The sequence below is a fragment of the Fringilla coelebs genome (assembly GCF_963513975.1).
Source record: "Fringilla coelebs genome assembly, chromosome: 6".
Classification (NCBI taxonomy): Eukaryota; Metazoa; Chordata; class Aves; order Passeriformes; family Fringillidae; genus Fringilla; species Fringilla coelebs.
Genome location: NC_140034.1, coordinates 6,267,246 through 6,288,511, shown reverse-complemented (window position 1 = coordinate 6,288,511; position 21,266 = coordinate 6,267,246). Strand labels below are relative to the sequence as shown.

The 21,266-nt window shown below is 49.5% G+C and overlaps 1 protein-coding gene across 1 annotated transcript in view; it reads right to left on the bottom strand.

Moving 5' to 3' along the window:
- Positions 1–13,239: 13,239 nt before the first annotated feature.
- The window catches only part of PRKCH (protein kinase C eta), a gene marked incomplete at both ends in the record, with an annotated part of 112,091 nt that continues 104,064 nt past the window's right edge, over positions 13,240–21,266 (bottom strand). Inside the window, 2 exons of the mRNA XM_084207840.1 lie at positions 13,240–13,386; positions 14,749–14,892. Of these exons, the coding sequence (XP_084063966.1) occupies positions 13,240–13,386; positions 14,749–14,892 (291 nt within the window). The remainder of the gene's footprint in view (positions 13,387–14,748; positions 14,893–21,266) is intronic.

Genomic DNA, 21,266 nt, shown 5'->3' with positions numbered 1-21,266 from the left:
AATGAAAGCAGCAAGGTCTGTTCATCAGCCATAACTTGTTCCTGTTAGGATGGAAAAGCTCAAGCCAAGGAGCTTCTCTCCACAAAAGCCAAATTTGTGAAGCAATTCATGCCAGGCAGTCATGGCTTTTCTGATCAAAGAGTGCTTGGGATTAACAGAGGATCTCTCCATATACAACATGGAGATGCACATGAACACCATGGCTCAACTGCTGGGCAGCTCCAGGAGAAAGAAAAAGAGAAAAAGAAAAAGAGAAAAATAACAAAAAAGAAGAAGGGAAGGGAAGGGAAGGGAAGGGAAGGGAAGGGAAGGGAAGGGAAGGGAAGGGAAGGGAAGGGAAGGGAAGGGAAGGGAAGGGAAGGGAAGGGAAGGGAAGGGAAGGGAAGGGAAGGGAAGGGAAGGGAAGGGAAGGGAAGGGAAGGGAAGGGAAGGGAAGGGAAGGGAAGGGAAGGGAAGGGAAGGGAAGGGAAGGGAAGGGAAGGGAAGGGAAGGGAAGGGAAGGGAAGGGAAGGGAAGGGAAGGGAAGGGAAGGGAAGGGAAGGGAAGGGAAGGGAAGGGAATCTCATTTCAGGATGGAATGAGCCTCTGGGACACTCTCACCTCACAGCCCAGAGCACACTGGGGAGCATCCAGGATGCTGTGGAGAGCCAGAACATCCCTGGACAGATTTAACCCAGATCCTGGTGTGGTTTAACCCAGATCCTGGTGTGATTTAACCCAGAAATGTGCTGGGTGCTGCAGCTCTGTCCCCTGGGACAGTGAGACAGAGCCCTTAGTCAGCCCTGAGGAATGCCTGGGAAGGCAGTGGGGATGCTGAGCCTGCCTCTCTCACAGGGCCAGGATGGAAACCCCAGACTGGAAACAGAGCCTGGAAATGCCCAGTGGGTCAGGAGACGAACCCTGGTGTGCCAGGAAGTGGAAGGGTGAAGTAGAAAAAGCTCTGATAAGAAGAGCCATGTAACCAGAACAAATATTGAGTGATTCAGCAGCAGTTGAGCCAGGAGGGAGTGAAGGGCACTCCCTGCCACGTGTGACTGCTCAGCTGGGATGGTGCCAGCCCCAAACAGGAGAAGCGGCACCGGCAGCGAGCGGGCGGCTCCTCCTCAGGGCAGCACCTGCTTGGACTCTGGAGATGGGGCCCAAAAAACATCTCTGGGCTTCTCTCAGCTGAAAAGATTCCTCTTTCTGCGGTAGGCTCAGGTCCCCACCCCACAGGGATGGCACCAGCCCTTGGTACAGCGGCCAGGACCCACAGCTGAGACGTTTGCTCTGTGCCCACGCTCCTGCAGCTGGGATGCTGCAAGAAACTCCGTCCCCTCCCAGCCCCTGCCTGGCCAAGAGGCAATTAAATGTCCCCACAGCCCGTGGTACTTGTGGCTGGAGAGCAGCTCTGCCTTCAGCCCTCATTTCACCAGGATCCACCCCCACAATGCTCACACCACCTCAGCCCTGGGCTCGGCTGCTGGGTCAGTGCCTTTTTATCCCCTAAATCCCTGCAGCAGGTAGGCAGGAGAGGGCTCACTCACTCTCTTCCCATGGGATGCGCTGGGAGGGGTCACACAATGTGCTCAGGTTTTGGAAAGCTGATGGTGATCAAGGTCACAGACAGGATTTCCATTCCATCACCAGGAATGAATACAGGCCTGGAGTCCAGGCTGAGCACCCACCTTCAGAAATTCAAACAGGAAAATACCAACCCAACCCCAGCACCTCCCAAAAACATGACCCAAAGTTTACTTGTGAAAATCCAGGCTCTCACCCCATATCTAAACCACAGGTGTGCTTCCTGCTGGCTCCACCTCTCACCCTGGGCATGGCTGTTCTTCCACAATACCCAGCTGGGAGAAAGATCTTCACCTTCCAAGCAGAGCCAGAGGCCAGCTGGGGGTCTCTGGCATGCAGGACCCCCATGGTTCCCTTGGCTCTCACAGATGGGCCATGGCTCAGAGGAAGGCTGGCAGGACACCTCTGGTACGTGTGGGAAACTGGCAAAGTTCATGGGGAAAACAGGCAACAAAAATGGCAGTGGATCCCGTGGGGAAGAGGAGGAACATCTCCCTGTGCTCAGTGTCTCTTTCCATGGAGAAGGAGAGAGTGCCTGGCCCCAGGACTGTGCTGAGCAAGGGGAAGCACTGCAATCCCTTCCCAGCAGGGATGGGGAGGTGGCCATGCCACCCCCAAAACTGACATTCAAACCAGTGGCAACGCTGCCCACACCACAGCAAAGACATCCCTGCCCTGCTGGGCAGAGCTGGGCTTGTCCACACCACCCCCAAGTGCTGACTGAGCACTGGAGCAGCTCGGCTGAATGAACAACAAATAACCCCCCCAAAGCAAAACACGGGCTCCAAGAGTGATAACATCAACTTTTCAGAGGTCACATCACATTGAGGATTTTTCCTTGGTACAATGCTGCTCCTCCCCAAACAGGGAGCAGAAACTGCAATGGAGGATCACAGATGGGCAAAAAGACAAAAGGGGGAGGATGAAAAAGACAATGCACAGCTCCTGCAGGCACAGAGAGAGGTGTGTCTGTGGGCTGGCGTGGCTGAACACGGATTTGCAAAGACTTGTCCAGTGATTGACCAACCTGCAAGTGCCAAGGTGCAGCTGAACATGACCTGCTAACAAGGCCAGATGGAAAGTCCCTCAAAGAGCTGCATCACTGGCTAAGAATTAGAGGGGGGAAAGAAACAGAAGATTTTACTGCTGCTGGAGAGCACAGTGCATGGGACAAAAATGCTTCCCCATCAGCATGAGGGAAATATCACTGGGGTTGGATGGGGTTGGAGCAACCTGGTCTAGCAGAAGGTGTCCTTGCCCATGGCAGGGGGTTTGGAACAAATGATCCTCAAGGTCCCTTCCAACCTAAACCATTCTGGGATTCCATGAAAACATGAAATGTTTGTCACAGGCTTCTTGCCACAGGCACTTGCTGCTAATTTAACTCCACATCAAGGTTCTGTGCTCCACCTGCAGTGGAGAACACAGGTAGAAAACCACAGGGACCTGCCAAGAAATCCAGCAGCTCTGGCTGCCCCTGCGGAGGCTGGTGAAGAGCTGCTGCCATGTCCCAGCACCCTGACCACCCAGACAGCACGGACACTTTCCCTGCCCACACCCCAGCTCTGGCAGTGCAAGAGCTGTGGCTCATTGCATCATCCCCACTCCACCTCCCTGGGCCAGCTCTCCATCAGCCCCAAACCTGCCAGCTTTCCCTGGGGGATCTTCACCAGCTGGCTCCAGCCAGTGCTTGCCCCATGTCCCAGAAAATACCCAATATTTCAAATCATTTCCTGGTGACAGGGCATGCCAAAATTGAGACTTTTCTCGTACTGGTGAGCAGCACCAGTTTCTGGTATTCTCCTGAGACAGAACACCAGAATCCCTCTGTGCCAGCTCCTGCCAGCTTGCAAAGACTCGCCCCAGAGGGAAGGGGTTGAGGATTTTGGAGGTGCCTGGAAAGGGCTGCTATGGGCAGGGATTCAGCTTTACCCACCACAAGAAGGAGGATCTTACTTGGAGACCAGAAATGAAGGCAGAAATGGAGAAATTAACCTCTGAGGAAAGGATGGAGAGGGAAAGGTTTAAGGCAGGGTGGTTTCTCAGCCTCAAGCTTGACAGAGCTCAAGAAACATTTGGACAAGGCTCTCAGGCACGTGGTGGGATTCTTGGGGTTGTCCTGTGCAGGGCTAGGAGTTTGACTTGGATGATCCTTGTGGGTTGTTCTCAAGTCAGGATTTTCTATGCTTCTATGAAAGTGGGGCCTGAGTGCTCCCAGGAATGTCTCAGTAACACTGTCAGAGAAAAGCTGCTCCAAAGCAGTTGTTCCCCTTGGGTGGAGAGCAACCAGAGTCATTGCAGCCCATTTCCACAGCTACCCCAGCCTTCCTCCTGGGCTGGGAGGCACTGGAAAACTCCCTGTCCTCCTGCCCTGTGGCTCTGCCACCATCCTGACACAGCAAAGCCCTAAAAGCAGGTGAAACTGCACATTAACATAAAGTCACCAAGAGCTCTTGGCCTGATGGATCCATGAAATCTGAAGAGCAGGGGCTGGTGCCAGAGCCAGCTGAGGACCTTGGGCATCCACCCATGTCTCAGGGAGGGAGAGAGGGCATCACTGGGCATCACTGCATCCCACCCACAATTTTTCAGCCCTTCCTTTGTGGCTATTTTTGACCTTCTGCCTAATCACATAAGCTGCTTTCCAGAGCAACTACAGCCTTTGCAGCCTTTATTGACTTCCCCTGAAAACATGACTGAGGATTGCCAGGAGGGAGATGCCAGAGCCACGCTCACTTTGATGTGGTTTTATTTACCTGGATACTTCGTGGGCTTCAAATCATGCCAGGCAGGCAGCTGGGCGAGTGGAGGGCTGGCAGTGCCCAGCTGGCATCTTGAGACTCAGAGGTAAAATACATGATTAAAGCCAGAGCTGTGTGCTCACAGCTCTCTCCACACAGCAGAGACAGAACTAGAAAGCCAAATCACTCCCCACTTCACCATAAACACTGGGCATTGGGTTTTAAGGAGCATCTCACGGTGACCTCAACGGCCCATGTCATGTGTGGTGGCATGGATGGAGCCCAAAGGTGAAAAGGCTTAATTAGTAACACTTCAAGCTGATTACCATGGCCCATATATAGGGTGACCTGCATCTACTATCACTTAGCATGGTAATGACTAAGTACAGTATGTGGTTTAAATATCTCCCTAACGCTAAAGCTAAATGCATCTATAACCCCAGCCCTCTAATTGACTGATTCTAAATATGATAGATTAGCTTTCCATCTCATTATATGTATCTAATCAGGGGATGAGGGCTCCTATACCCTTGGACACTTGGTTTTTCATCTCTACGTCCTACAACAGCAATTAAAAGAAAATCACTTCTCTGCTTGGCTTTGTTGCAGGCTTATCTTGTACCCTGTCTCAGGAAGATGCTGGATTTAGTTTATGATGGTCATAAAAACAAGCTGCAGAACACTGCTTTCTATCTTGGTGGACACAGATTTAGAAGCTTAGATGTTGTCTGTGTGACCTTTTCCCAATGTCCCCAAATCAGCACAGGGCTCCTGCTGCCTGTGGTCATCACTCCATGAACAACTCTCAGGGACAGCAGTGCCCAGGGGGGAAAGGCTGGGAGCAAGGAGCAGGGGAGGGTCTAGGCACCACCAGCAGCTCAGGGTTCAATCACCCTTTCTCAATTAAAATGCTCATTTGAATATTGCCTAAATGAGGGTGGTCCTGTGCAGGGCCAGGAGTTGGACTCAATGATCCTTGTGGGTCCCAATAACTCAGGATATTCTGTGATCCTGTGCTTAAAAGAAGCTCCCTGATTCCAGTCTCAGGTGCCTTTTCAAGCACTGCCCAAGCCCAAGGTCCTGCACACCAGGCAGGCTCCACTCCCCCAGGAGCTGCTCACCATGGCCCCAGCCCGAGTGCACAGGTGGGTGGAGGACTAAGGCAAAGTCCCTGAGTGGCCTCAAGTGCCTCTTCCAGCCCAGCTGAGCACTAATAAGCTTTGTTCATTAAGGCTTTCACTCCAGGCCTGGGTAGCTCCAGGCCACTCCTTGCTCACACCTTGTCTCTGACGAGGAACAGTCTCCAAGGCAGGGCACCCTGGGCCACGTGCCTGGTGTGGAACTCCAAACCCATTTGTTAGGGCCCTGAACCAGCTCTGGAGGAGTCCTTGGGATACACCCATGCTCCCCCAAAACTGTGAGACACCTCTATCAAATCACCCTGAAAATTTGGCCACCACCACCTGGCTCCCTGGTACCTGTCCCAGGAGAGACATCCCCTCTTGCTGAGAGGAGAGGGCATCCATCCATCCATCCATCCATCCATCCATCCATCCATCCATCCATCCATCCATCCATCCATCCATCCATCCATCCATCCATCCATCCATCCATCCATCCATCCATCCATCCATCCCTCTGCCCAGGCCTGGCTAAAGAGGAGGTTGATGGCTCTTTGCCCAAGATGCTCCCAGAGGAACTGAGGACCACCCACCTGTAAACAACTGTTTGGTGCTCTGCTTGCCCTATGTTTAACCAAATACAGAGGCCATGGAGCCAAAACAAAGCCTGGACACCTTTACAGTCACCCTGGCTGCCCCAGACTATGTGTAGGCACAGAGTAATTGACCATGGGGAGACAAACTATATTATAATCTTGTCATTTTCCACTCATCCTGGGCACTGATTGCAGTTTGGGGATTTTCCATGACAGACAAATTACCAGACTCCACCAAAATAGCTGAGAGAAAGCCCCATTTTGGGTTACATCATCTCCACCAGACGGGCACCATCCATTCTGTGTGCAGGAGTCTTGGGGCCATGGTAAATTGGTGCCCTGCAAGAAAAATTAAAGGAGTCAGGGTAACAGATGGGGGGAGACATCCCAAACTGGCAGAGGAAACTCTTGTTGATGGTAATGAGAAACAAAAGAGCCTTTGGTTGCCAGGGTCTAATTTAGACACAGGCTCTATGTGGCAATTTCCATGGTGAAACTTGGGGATGAAGGTTCCCACAAGTGCAGGGATTTTGCTGAAATCCAGGCCTAGCTGAATGTGCTTAAAGGTCCCACTTGCCTTTTTTTTTTCCAGTTAAAATTGGGTTTCAAACTACTGAGATTAGCATTTGAGAGGGCACACTATCCTGTGACGTAGGGCTCACCTGCCCATTTCCTCAGGCAGCTGGAGGCAGGTTCTCCCCACTGTCCAGGGAAATGGCAGAAGCACCAAGCTGTTCAAAACCACCACCCAGCCTTCCCCTTGGAGAAAGGGCTGGTGATGAGTGAGAATAAAGTGCCTGAGAAGAGGCAAGCAGAAAGGCTGCCCCAAGGAGAGCAACATGTCCAGATGTGTCTGTCAGATAACAATACCTCAGCTCAAACTCTTCACAGAGCTTAAAAATAATGATGGCTCAATTCCAGGTGAAATACTCACCTGTAATGCTGCCCTCCTGCCTCAGTCAGCTTTGAGCTACTGACGGTGCTGCCATTGTCCCAAAGTGTGGAGACAGCAACACCCCAGGGGCTGGAGGAGATGCTGGCCAGAGTAACCTGCAAACCCAACAACCCCGTTCTTGGCACGACACTGTGCCTCAGTTCAGAGGAAAACTCTGCTTAGCACCAACCCCTGACAAAGCTCTTGATACTCTGTTTCTTCCAGACAGCATTTGGGAAAAGAAAGCCAGACTTCTGAGCAGGAGGCATCTCTGGGCAGCAGACAGGCCTGTACTGACTGGGAGGTCTGGAACTGCTTCCCGTCTGGGTCTAGCAGCAGATAAGATGGAGATACATGAAATTGCCTCTCACTCCCAGCTGAACTACAGCACACCTTGGCCAGGCTCCAAAAAAGGCTTGTTAACAGCTCCTGCAATGCTCTTCTCCTGGAAGATGTGGTGGTTACAGTGGAGGTGTTGAAGTCGTTGCAGAGGTTTGAAGATGTGGAGATCTGCTCCTGGAATCAAGTGAGGTTCCACTGAAGAAGAAATAGAGTTTTAGTCGTCACTGCTGTAGAAAAACCGAGGCCCTGACCCCAGTTCACATTAAATGGTTGGAAATGAGAAGCCAGGTGATGAATAAACCCCTCATTTGAAGGAGGGGGAAGGAGGCGCTGGAGGAACTGAGTCACCACTTTTGAGCAATCCTGAACTCACTGCTAAAATCTCTCAACTCCACTTTTATAAGAACTGCTGCCAACAGCAGCTGTGGGAGCTCAGAGCTGGAGCAGAACTGACACCATGGGCAAGTTAAAACTGTTTCAGGGCTAACTCACACTGACATGTTACCTGGGGGAGCCCACACAGGGAAGACTTTGTCTTTGTCTGACCCAAGCTCCTTTCAAGCTCCTTCTTGAGATGAAAGGGTTTGGGGATGTTCCTCGGCAATTCTGCCCCGCAGCCTTTTGCCACAGCACCTTCTCACTCCCACATCCCTGAGACCTGTGGTCCCCAGGTCTCTTCACTCCAACTGCCCCCATGGAGGGTTTTCCCCAACGGGGATGGGGCAGAATTGATCATTCTTGTGTGCATTCACTGCCTGAGGCACCTCTAAAATACAGGGAATCTTCTCAGCCACAACCCAGAGCTGTGACTCCATTTCTTGAGGACACTGCCCTCTCTCCTCTCTTTTTTAGCTTCTATTAAAGGCATGAGAGGGGAGACAGCCTGGCCTTCTCCCTCAGCTGCCAGTCATGTATATGGACATCACTGGGACACTGGCTGTACCAAAGTCCCCATGAGAAGACACCAAGGCTGCCAAACACCAACACTGTTCCCTTTCCTCCATGCTCTTTGACCTCCTGCTCTTCCTTCAGGCCTGGCTCCATCAGCAGGACACTTCCAGCCTGAGGGATGATGCTGAGCACTGTGCCCAGGGGATGGCAGGAGGGGCAGAGTGGGATGCAGGAGGTGACAGCTTGTGCAAGGGCTGATGCACATGTTCAGAAATGCTGCTGGACAAGCCCTGCACACAGTGACTACACAGCACATAAATGCCTTCCCCAGCCTTCCTCCCTTCTCCTTCCTCACTCCTGTGCCTCCTGGGAGCCCTGCTCTGGGTTTGGAGACAAGGATGCAAGGGAGCACACTGGGGTGACTGTACATAAACAATAGGAAGAAATGGAAAAGTACATAAACCCTATGCCTGCTCACAGTTTTATCATCCACCTCTCAGTGTTTGGCATTTTTCTCCATGCTCCATAGTCTGGCTTCACATCAGTTCACAAACCTCAGCTTTCATCTAAAAAAATTATAATTGCACGACATTCCTGCTCCTATTGATGTGGAGAAGTGAGAGTCAAGAACTAAAATACTCGTAATGCAGATGTTTAAAAAAAAAGAAAAGGGGAGGAAAAAAAAGAAAGAAAAGGAGACATTTATTATTTTGGAAAGCTCTTCATTTCTGAGTGAGCTGCGATTTTCAGTCAACCTGACTCATCATTTCTGAATGCTTTGGTTTGGCAGCCCTGTATATATTTAGTAATACAAACCCTGACTTGCAGCTTCCAATGAGAATCCTAATGGCATGATAAGACAGATTTTCATCTCATTCACGTCATTTCCAAATATCAGGACATTTACTTAGCGGGAAGAGTTGTAAAAGCTGTGAAATGGTCTCCCTGGGGAGGAGCAGAAACCTTCTGGCTACGCTTGAGCAGCTGAACAGACCGAGGGAGAGCAGGCAGCAGTGAACAGCCCTTCCCTCTCTGGCCAGGGGACAGAGCAGATGATCCCAAACATGTTTTCATTTCTCTGCTCCTGGCTCTGGGCTTTGCTAACCAAGTCCATTGCCATACCACAGCCATGGGAGCTGGAGAAAGAGCAGCTTCTGTAGGAGGAGCACGCAGCTCCAAGGGAAAAACTACTGTTGCAAACCATTCAGGACTTCACAAGGAGCGAGGAACCTGTGCCAGTCCTTGGGAATGCATTCAAAGCATCCTCAGCCAGCAGTTAGAATTGAATTTTTTACCTTAAAATCCCTTGGGCACTGGAAGTCTGTGAGATTTTTTCCATTGCCTATCAAGCAGCGGTATTTAAAATGATGTCTTTGGCAGCACAGCCAGCATAGAGTAGCTGCAAGATGATTTTCATCTCTTCATCCCAGACCATCTGCTTCTTACCATCAACTTTCAAAGGCCTTGAAGGAGACGTAGGCCACTGAATTTTATAGCTAGACTTCATGAACTTCTTTGAAAATGAAAGGATTGCACCGAACACAAATTTACAGACATCAAAGGGATCTTCTTTCTTCATGCAAGCACTAAAAGCAGTGCAAAGGGAACTAATTACAATTTGCTCAATTGCCAGTTTTCACACTGGAGTGAATACAAGCATTTTATGCTTTAAACCTTACAAACTTGTGGCTGCCAGCTTAATATACTTCTAAAGCCAGAAGCAAATTAACAGACTAAAACCATCTTGCATCCACTGAGGCAAGCAATGAAGCCAAAAAAGTTGGCAGGGTAGTTCCTGGAAAACTCCTGAGTTTTGTACCTTTGCTTGGTTTTTTCTTTCTTTAATAAATCAATATTTATTTACATATTCAGTGGCAGGGGAAACACTAATCCAGCTTTTTCAAAAGCAAAGCCATTGCATTGGTACTTTTTATTGAGCTGATCTCATCCATACTGCTGACAGAGTCTCAGAGAACTCAACTGAAATGGCAGCTCCTCATAAAAAGTATGGGAGAGTTCAGGGACCTTGGCCAAATGTGGCTGACTCAGGATCTGCTGACTCCAGTGGCTGAAAGCATTACCCAGACACATGAGTTCCAGGCAGGCAATGGAGGGGAAGAGCTGCCCTAAATTACAAGTCAGGATTCAGGTGAAAACTGTGAAAATCAAGAAAATTCCCATATAGCAGAAACTTAGTCTTCCAAGTCCAACCACAGAATTGCCAGTGAATTTGCACCAAGGGTGATGCAAGGGTGCAGTGACCACTTTAAACCAATGAAAAAGAAGCTGGGGGAAAAACTCCCTTTGTCACTTGAACCCTGTCCCATTAAGCCACCAAGCAGGTATGGGCTGGCCACAGTGAGAGCTTTCCTGTTCCCCAAAATAGCATCTCATATCCTCCAGAAATGCTCAAGCTTTCTGGTTTGCAGTTCACCACAATCCTAACAGACCACCCCCAGAGGTGACTTCGTTCCCACTCTCCGAGCTTTTTAGGACACAGACTGGTGAGTACTGATATGAAATATGATATGATGTAATATTGGCACACCAATAAAGCTCTCCAAAGGTGCCTACTGCACATTCTTCATGCTGTCAGTGATGTAAACTCTCAGATCCTGGGGCCATGGAAATGGTACCACTGTGGCAGGAGCTTCTCCAGCAGGAACTATTCCATAAGGTCCCTGAGCCCCAAAGAATATCACAGCCAATGAAAACCTGGGATGATGCCACTGTGCTGGCAAAAAAAGGTGCATCACTTACTGTTCTCCAGCACTGACCACCAGGGAAGGAGAGGCTGCTCACAGCAGAGTTAAAAGTAGGAGACTTTTTTTTAGAGTAAGAGAGTCAAAAAGCCACCAACACAAAATTCAGACAGTTTTGGGACTCCCACTCTTGGTGGCCAACTGAGCTGCACTTACACCTTGCCAAGCAAGCACTGCTGCAGTTGTAACCCCACAAAACTGAGGAGGAACTGGAGTGAGGAATTGCCTTGGGTCACTCCTGCACCAGATGGGTGAACACCATGTGTCATTCACAAGAGAATGAGGTGCCACAGTGGCTCCCTCATGCATCCATCCTGTACTGCTTCCTCCTATATGGAAAAACAACCCAAGCCAGCCTGCATGGCTCGTCCTGGGATCATTTTTCTGGAAATCTGCTCTTTTCCCCCTATTTATACAACTCAACCTGTCCTTCCTTCCTCTCCTTCCCCATTTTGGAGGAGCTGGGCATCTACACACCAGCAAAGGGATGGGCTGCAATGTGGCCAGAAGGTGCCCATGGAAGATCAGAGGATGAAGCTGTGCTTACTGGAAGAGGAGACACAGGAAAGAAAGAGGGAGAACTGGTGGAACACACAGGCACAAAGACAAGAAGAGTCCAAGGGTACCTGAGCCTCTGCCCCACCTGTCAGACAATTCAGAGATGCTTTAGAGGTAGAAGTGACTCAGTCCAGTAGAGGGGGAGTGGGAAGGGATAATTCTTGCATGTACAGCTCAGTTTCTTCATCTCAGGTTTCCTCTTCACAACAGGTGAGCACGTACAGACCAGTGGGTCTGTGCTGTAAGGGGGTGTTGCACCTCTGTAATTTCCATGCCCAAGGCTCCTGCTCCCCTACACAACTTCCACAGCTGCAGTGGGGTGAGGTCGGTGCAGAGCTGTCCCTCTCTGCTGCACCTCACCCTTCTCTCAAGTTAAAGCATGTGAGGAGCCCAATACAAACATCATCAGTTTTGCAAGAGGTTAGAAATCCTTTTCCTTCTCCAGAAATTCGTATCTGCCCAAGGAAGAGGCTATAAACCTGTCATACAGCTTCAAGCCCAGCAAGGAGTGCAAAGGTGTGCCAAGGAGCTTCAGAAAAATCATCCAGCTTCCAGGAGAACAGGAAAAGCACAGAACCATCTTCCAGAGCATCTCGGTTCCAAAATCTGCACTGAAAAATCATCTCAGACTGCCTGTGGCAGAAGCTTGAGGATGCAACTGATAAGAAGTGCCCTGTGAGTAATGAGCTCTTAAATCCAAACCAAACCAAGTTACTCTATATCTTTAGATAAGGTTTATCACTCTGATGGGAGAAAAGCTGTCCTTTGTGTTACCTGCTGGTTGACAACTCTGCCTTCAAGCAGCTTGCCAGCTCTGCGGCTCCCATCGCAATAATGCTACAAATAATTTAAGCGCTACCACTTCGGATCAAAATTTTAATGAGGCACTAAACCCACAAAAGGGGCTCTGTGTAACATAATTAAATAGAAAGGGCCTAAATAAACAGTACAACAAGTTACATTATAGTTGAAAACAGCTGGGAGGCAAAGAAAGGAGCATTGAAGATGCATGATGTAAAAAGGCATTTCACAGAATGCAAACACTAAAACTTTTCAACACGCACAAAGAGTAAAACACTACGAGCACATGACTTCCCTTGGATTTGGAAGAATCTGTGTGGGGCACAGGGCATTTGTTTTTTGTTTTTTTTTTTCCTTCTGCTAGTCAGCACAATAAAATATTTCACATGGGAACCCAAACAGTGTCAAAAAGAGCCATTTGTGCTTCGGAAAGAAATAAATACTGCAGGAAACAGGTAAAGTCAGTGGGAACATCTGGTTCAGTCAGGCCATGGGATGTTGGATGACGTCTCCAAAACGCTGGACAGTGCTGGGACTCCTCAAAAGAGTCTTGCAAACAATCAGCATTGTAACAAGTCTGTTTGGCTCAGGGCTGCAAGACACTTGTTCCATGCTCAAGCCGACTCCTGGAATCCACTGCAAGCAGGGACATTCAGGCTGAGCCAACCAGCTCAGCATCCAATGCTCTGTCTGCATCAGCTATTTACAATATCAGGTTTGTTCCACCCCTGTCAATATTTGATCCAAGAGCTGCAGAAGCCCTACAAACACAGGAAGGTTTCAATTTCACATTAAGGTAACACTGACAGTGGTGCTGCTGTATCATGCCAGTCAGTGCACTGCTACTCCTTGAGAATGAAATTACTGGTAAACTTGGTTTTCATTTAATTTCCTCCCAGTCCTCTCATCAGCCTTTCTCCAGAGCCACAGCTATTCCAGCAGGTCTGGGTTGGTGAATGAAAAGTGTCTAAATTCATCCTGGTTTATCATTGCAAGGATCCCTTCTTCAATGGGGGTCAGGATGGGCTCCTCTTTTATAAAATCTGGATCAAAGTTGCTCACATCATCTTTGGATTTCTGTCAAATGGAAAACACAAAAGAAAGACACGTCAGAAGTATGCATCATCTGCTTGATCCTTGCTCTGTATCTGAGTGCATTGAACCATCACTTCCATAACCCAGGCTGAGCTGACTGAGAGCTTTTTCTGGGCTTGCCTCTCACTGAGCAAAGCCTTTTCCAGCCTCTGAAGGATCTGACAGGGAACCCCCTCTCAAATTTAACTGACAGGAACTCTGGGGGCTTCTCTGGCCAGACATGGCAGGGCACATAAATCCCCCCCTCCTCTCAAGTGGCAGCACAGTTATCAGCTGTGTTCCCAACTGGCTGACTTCAGTCTCTCCTCATCTGCAGAGCGTCTCAGCTGAGTTTTGGGGAGGGGGTGGAGGGCACTCCTCTAAGTGCCAGCCATTAAATTTGCACAATACTGAATTACTGGGCAGTGGGAAGACAAATGGCTGGCCTCCAGGTGCTGGATTCCTTGCTGTGTGCCACAGAGCGGGGCTGTTTAGAATGCACACACACAAACTGGGTTTGTGGCACATTTTCATGAGGCATGTGTTTTTCCTGCACCCTGAGCAAGATATTTTATTGACATTGAGGTCAATAAAATTTATTGACATTGAAGTCTAACATTCCCAGGTCCTACCCAGCTTGTGGCAGACTGAGCAGGCTGCCTTAGCCTTTGATTCAGGTTAAGGGGCAACTCGAGATTCTGATTTTAAGCTGTCACACCTCCCCAGGTACCTGATCCTGCACCCAGTGTTCAGGGAGCAGGACTGGGTGGACCATTGCCACTGAGAGCTCACAGAGTGACCACAGCATGAGACAAGCCACCCCAGGCAATGATTTGAAAGACAAGGAAGCCACAGTGACAACCCCAGAAAGGCTGGCCACGAAGAGCTCTTCTCTCACACAGCATCCTCAGGGCTGTGTGGCACCACTGGGGACAGGAGCAGCACTGTGTCCTGTGCAGCCTCCCTGCCATTTGAAACTCTCACTGACAGTGGCCTGAGCAGGGAGCACCATGCTGGGTGCTGAACAGACACAGAGAGGCAAGGGAGAGACAGCCCTGCTGTGGAGGGGTAGGTGGAGTGAGCAGGATGAGGATTACTTACCCTGTTTTATCTTTGGGGCAAACCAGAGGGTACCTGAGTGCCTAACCTGCTGCAGCTGCTTTAACACTGAGCTGCCTTTGAAAATCCAGCACGGAAGGGAAAAGAGGCAGCTCACCAGGTGGCCAACCAGCAGCCAAGCCAGGGTCAGAGGCCTCACTTTCCTTCCTTCACCTCTTTCCTGTCTCACGGGAATAAAGCTGCTTACAGAGCCAAAAAGAGGAAAACCCCCCGAGGGATGCCCTGCCCCGGCCCCTCCCCACGTACAATGCGGGGCCTGAAGGGGGGCTCCATCTGCCGCCGGTTCAGCAGCTCCCAGTCCAGCTCCTTGAAGTAGGGGTGCCGCAGGATCGCGCCCTCGCCGCCCAGCCCGGCGCTGCCCAGCCGCATCGTGGGGTTCTTGGTCATGAACTGCAAAACAGAAAGGGCTGTTTGTTCCCTCCCATCCGGCACGGCCGCGGCAGAGGGACCCGTGAGCAGCCACACAAAAGCTTGTCCTCGGCTTTCCTGCTGAACTCGGCTGCTGGCCAGACTCCTCAAGTTCCTTGTAATGGAACCGCGTGCGAGGAACTTGACTCGCTCCCCGGAGGAAGAAGTCGGGGTGTATTTCTCCCTGGTGCTTTTGCTTTTGGTGAAATCCTTGATTACCACAGTAAGAAAAGAAAGACGAGTTGCATCAGTTGCAATATTACAAATACTGCCCAGTGTGTTTGGTCATTACTTGTTTCTGTATTCATTTCTCAGGAGTACAAGCCTGCTCTCAAACGCCGCCCAGCAGCCAGCCAGGCTTTGGCCTGGACTCAGTCCTGAGCTGTGCCTTTTTCCTAAACTTCTCCCTGCTGAAGCCCTGCCAGATGCCTACGCTTTCCTTCCTGTCATCTCAGGAAACAGAGGAAAATGGGCAAGGCTCTGCCTTTTAGAGCCCTCTGACCCTGAGCTGATGGGAGCAGACGGGCGACCATCTCCTCTCTCGCTGCTGAAACACCAATAAAGGATTTCATTTTGTAACATTTTCATTCTGCTGGCAGCAAAAAGAAATCTCAAACCTCAGCCAAAGTGCCCTGACTTGCCAGGGAGCAATGAGGAAAGGCAAACTTCACATGGATGGTGTGAGAGGGCCCTGGTGGGTGCGCTTTGGGTCCTGGTAAAAATTATGAAGTGTGAGTGCTGTGGATATTCTTAAAGGGGAGGAGGAGAATACTTTCCCCAGGAAGGAAAAGAGCTGGTTGGCTTGTTAATTTAGAATTACAGTTCTTGAAAATTCAGTAATAAACAATCTTTCCCCCTCCCTCAAGTATTTCCAATTCACTGGAGAAATCAGGTTATGTTTAAACTGGGAAAATAGCTGCTTTTATTTGCCTCTTGAAACAGCAGCATAAAGCAAGCTGCACTCCGGTGGAGGTGTCCAGACGATTTCCTGGAAGATGAAAGAGCATTATGTTTAGCAAACAGCTGAAGCAGCCAAAGCAGACAATCAGTCACTGTTTTGGGAATGGCCAAGTCTGCTGCATCTCAGCAATGGGGGAATGAAAAGAAGGGGAGGTGTGGTGAGAGACCAGCTTCATTCTGAGTGCAGGAGCCTTTCACAAGGTACAAACTCTCCTAGGACAAGAGGATAAAGGGTTTAGTCATTCCCCATCTAGAGAGAAGGTGAGGAGGAGAAAGATGACTGCCTGATTTATAGAATTCTCCCCAGCACCCCATTCTGAGGGGGCTGCAGGGATGAAGCAGATGGGGCATCTTTAGCTGACACCTTGCAGGACCCCAGACTCTGCTGGCATCAGCACAAACCCCCCAGCTCTACCCCAGCCCCCTGAACCCTTTGAGGTCACGTGCTGCCACAGGATTCCCCAGAGCAGAACCATCTTCCAGCATTCTACCCCAAACACCAGTAGAAAGAGCTGCCAGGTGCCCCCAGATTTGTAGGAGTTACCAGGACAGGGATAAAGCCAAGGCAGCTGCTGCAGCTGGGCTCTCCCCATGCTCCTCTGGACTCTTCAGCCCCTGGTGATGCAGCATTTCCAGGGTCAGGCCCAAGGACAGGCAGAACTTCTGTGTCTCCCCAACCCTTCCAGCCTGCTCTTCACCCTTTCTATCAGCAGAACTTCAACACAATTTCTTTTCCAAGAGAATGCCCCAACATTTCTGTGGGATAGTGATATCCCCAGAAACAGCTTGGTTTCCAGACAAGAAATGGGTCAAGCCAAAATCTCTGAGAGACTTGGTTCAGACAAGCCTTTGCAAGCCTTGAACTAGGCTTCTTTGTTTTGCAAAACAGACCAGAAACCTCCTGGCAGCCCTGTCTTTTTCTAGAGATTCATTCTTTGTCCCCACAGATGGATATCTGCACCTCACTAGCTCTGATTTGCATTGCTGGAACACCTAGAAAGCTCAAACAAGACCAGAGCTTGCTGGTGCTGTGAGTGGTATAGACTGAAACATTCCAAAAAGACAAGGAAAAAATGGAGAAAAGATCTGGGAATACATCACATGTCTCCTGGCTCCTGCTCTACTGCCACCTCCATTGCACCAAGAACCTTCAGTTAAATGTGGATAGGGAAAAAATAATCATGAAAGTAAATAAACTCTGAAAAGGGCTGGCAACAAACTTTGCTTGAGTTCCCATTCATGCCCAACCATATAAGACCAAAACCTGAACCCAACTGCCCATTTCCAGACCAGTTCAGAGTCCTGGGATATAAAAGTGTGTTTATATTCCAATCTGCTTGATGTATTCCATGCCAAAACTGCACCAAGCAAAGAAATCCAATGCAACAAGTGAAGAGCCAACATAAATTCATTCCTGGCTGCTTAAAACACCTGTTTTGTTAGGACCATGAGGATTAGGCAAAGGCCATCCCTTAAGGTAACACAGCATTCAAACCAAAACTGTCCAAATCTGAGTGGCCAGCTCCACATTTCCATTGGACCCAGAGACTGGGAAGACTAAGCTGGGTAACTCTAGGCACCATCCACCTCACAAAGGAGGCAGGAGAAGAGTGAAGGATTCAAATTCATCTGCTGCTGGAGCACATTTCCCTGGCTGGCTCCTGAAACCGATGCCAGGTTTCCACAAAACCCCTCTGAATTATTCCTTGCCTCCAACAGGAACGAGCTGACCTATGGTCAGTGCTGCTGCCCCTCTGGCTCTGTAAAAACAGGGCTGAGAAGCACAAGGGGCTGCAGTGACCCCACAGCATCATGAACCACTCTGGAGAGCACTCTCTAAACCTTTTTCCAAGGTGCTGGAAGGACCCAAACTAGCAGGACCTTGGAAGTGAGTTACAGACCATGCACTCTACCAAGAGTATGAACACAAGGTGAAGAGGCTCCCCTTCCAAGGCAGTCACACTCACACTGGTCTGCTGCAGCAAAAACGTGGCACAGGTAGCCCAGAGAATGCCTCATCCCTGGGAGAACTCAAGGTCAGGCTGGATGGGGCTCAGACCAGCATGGCATGTGGAACACAGCCCTGCAGTCTGGGCAGTGCAGCACCATGCCAGGCTGCCCAGGCTGTGGGTGCACACACACCTCTGCACCCAGGGGCTGTGATGGAAAAGCACAGGCTGGCCATGGCTGCTCCTCCCTTACATAAAATCTCCTGGTGAATTGTGGAGGTGGCAGGTCCATCACAGTCTGGTGAAGGGGGTGTGTTTCTCTGGCAAGAGGCTCCAGTCTTTATCACAGTCTTTTATCATTTACAGGAGCGCAAATGATGACTCCAACAGAGACACACAGATGTTCTGCACTGGAACAGTTGCCTGCTTTGCTCTAAGAGGTATATAAAATGACAGAATGAAATTTTTGAAGCCTGCTTGAACTAAAATGAATAACAAAGCCTCTCAAACACTATTTGAATTCACCAGGAATTATTGCACTGACACAGAAATGATAAATTTTCAGTTTGTGTTGCCCAGTAGGCAGAAAAACCCGAAAGACTCCAATGACCTCTCAAAGGCTCCAAAACCCATGAATCTGCTTCCTCCCTGCCTGAGGCAGCACTGACATTTCTCTGCTGCAGCAGGGCAGCATCTGGCAGACCATCTCATGCTGCCTCTGCTGTCTGATGGCACTAACAGCAAAGCAAAGAGCTCAAGATATCTGTAAAACTTAATTACAAGCTCAGCCTCCATCTCTGAAATGAGTACCTGCAGCCCATGCCCCTGTCCTGACCACGTGAGAGGCTCTTGTGCAGCAGGAGGGGTGAAGTGCTGAGAGGGGAGAGCTTTTCAGAAGTGTAGCTCCCCTTCCCTGTGATCCCCTTGGCTGCACTCAGAAACAGCTGGAAAATGTCTTACAAAGTGTTTGCTGTTCCTGGCATTCCTGGGAAGGCCAGAGGTTGACACTTGCTTCACAGTTTTGATAGCCCTCAATGTCCTTCCAAGGACAACCCTCCAGTGCAGGTGGTGAGAGATGTTCAGCAGAAAGTTTTTTCGTGGAAAGATGTCATCTCCTAATCCTTAATTATCTCTGTTTTTCCACAATAACCATGAATACAGCACAAACCTCAGCCCCTGGCAAACAGATGAAGAAAAGAAGAAACACAAAGGAAAAAAAATTAACCGTAACAACAACAAGGCAAACCAGAGATGCTCCTGAGCAAAAAGAAACCCAAATCCAAGTTGCCTCCCAGCAAAACCAATACCAACACTATCAAGCTCAAACCTGAACCAGGCTGTCAAGCCCTTGCTCTGTGACCACATCCAGCCATGGGAAATTACCCCATTCCCAGGGTAAGGAGCCCCTTGGGAGCATCCTCAGACTGGGATCCTTTGGGCTACACCAGTTTGCTGAGCAGCAAACTGGAGCAAGGCTCTCCCTGACCTCAGCTCACCCTCCCAGCAGCACTGCAGCCAAAACCAGCAGCTGGCATGAGCCAAAACCATGACTTCACGAGATCATTTGAAAACCTTTACTGAGAGAAAATGCAGCAAGCCATGACAAGAAATTAAAAGCTGGGGATTAGTCCACAGAGAGCCCGTGAAGTTACAAGGAAAAAATGCTGCCACAGCAGTGCCAACCATTGGGGAAAATCTGTGTCAGCCCTGGGAGCTCAGCCTGCAGCAGGTGAGGGGATCTGTGCTGGTCCTCCCCTTCACCCATGGCTCAGACCATGCTGGGAAGGGCTCCAGGACTCCCAGGACACTGAGCAAGGCTCTGGTGGGCTCTTACAGTGCTGCTCACATGCAGCATTGCAACTTCTGTCTCAAGAGGCTGAGTCTGCAAATCAGTCTAATGGCCTGGGAGTCACTGCAGGGATGTTTGCACAAATCAGCCATTTCCTTGCATTTATTTCCTTGAATTACAAGTCTCCTTTCTCAATACTGGGATCCCTGATTGGTTTTACATAACTGATGCATGTGTTATTTGCATCAGAACAATTAATTTCATGAGTAATATCACAGATTACGTGAAATTGCATCATGTTCTAGGAAAACATTAACAAGGCTAAATCCTGTCACTGCACTTCAGGAAGAGAAATACAACTTTCTGCTCAGCCAGTCCCTTCACACTGTCAGCCATCTGGACAAGAAAGAAATCATTCTTTCTTGTACTATAGAACCTTTCAGGCACTCCAGTTCCCACCAGGACTCTGGTGTATTTACCCTGTAGGAGAAATCCTGTGTCCCAGCAGCTCATCCTTCAAACACAAGCACACAGCAGAGAGGGAGGATATTCCCAATCATACAGGCAGGGAACAGAGACCAAGGAAAACACATCATTTTATTTTGCTAGGAGCCCAAGGACAGCCTGTCATTGTCACCTCCCCTGCATCACACCCCATGACTCACAGGGCCCCTACTCAAATTGTGGCACTGTAATAGTCAAGTCAGGCTGTTAAAGGAATGGAAGATTTTGCAGTTCATGGTTTTAAAATTTGCCTGTTGGTGCTTCTCTCATGTTGGTACCAAAGTGAAGAGCAGCAGCAGCAGCACAGGAGATTAATGCCCCACAGTCTCCCCCCCAGTAATGAGGGAGAGCAGGAGATCAGGAGATACCCAAGGTGCTTCTCTTCATTAAGATTCATGAGCTAAACTAACAGGGCAGAAATTAACTGGAAAGGAAATAAGATTTCTCAAAGATCCATTTGATCTGAGACAAAAGGGAATCATTATATAAATAGAGCAATTACTCTAATTAAGGCTTCCCTACATGAATCTCTGGACTGAATGCTGCAGTTGCTGAAAACAGTTTGGCAGCCTATTATGTAAGGCAAACAAACCCATGGTCTGGGGTGTCATTAGCCCTCAAACAAAGAAGAAAGATGGTTCTATGGTTCTGTCTGTTAATGCCTCTATTATTTTTAATGACTGGAAGCCAAGAATTTTTATTTTTTTTTAATAAAAAGCTGCTCATTTTGAGCCAGAATTGTCTTTTGCTCTCCTGGGCAAAGGTCCCATCAGCCTCCATCCCAGTCCTGCCAGGTGGTGCTCACAAATGTGCCTCATTTCCCCATGTGAGAGCAATCCAGGGCTTGGACACACCAGTGGGTCTGTCCCATGAAGTCCTTGTGCTTAGGGCAGCTCAGCCAGTGCCTGGCTGTGGCTGTGAGCCAGGCTCTTGGAATCCTCCTTCCCTGACCTTCCCTGAGCACTGTGCTGCTGAGAGCAGGCCTGGAGTCACTGTGGCTCTCCCAAAAGCCACCTCTGTCTCATCTGGGGATTTGCTCTGACTGCAAATATCAGAGGCCATGTGGTGTTTCTGCTCCTCTCCTGCACACAGAGGGATCAGTTGCTGGAAGCCCTGATTGCTACCAGTGCAATTCAGTGGTGCTGAGGCAGGAT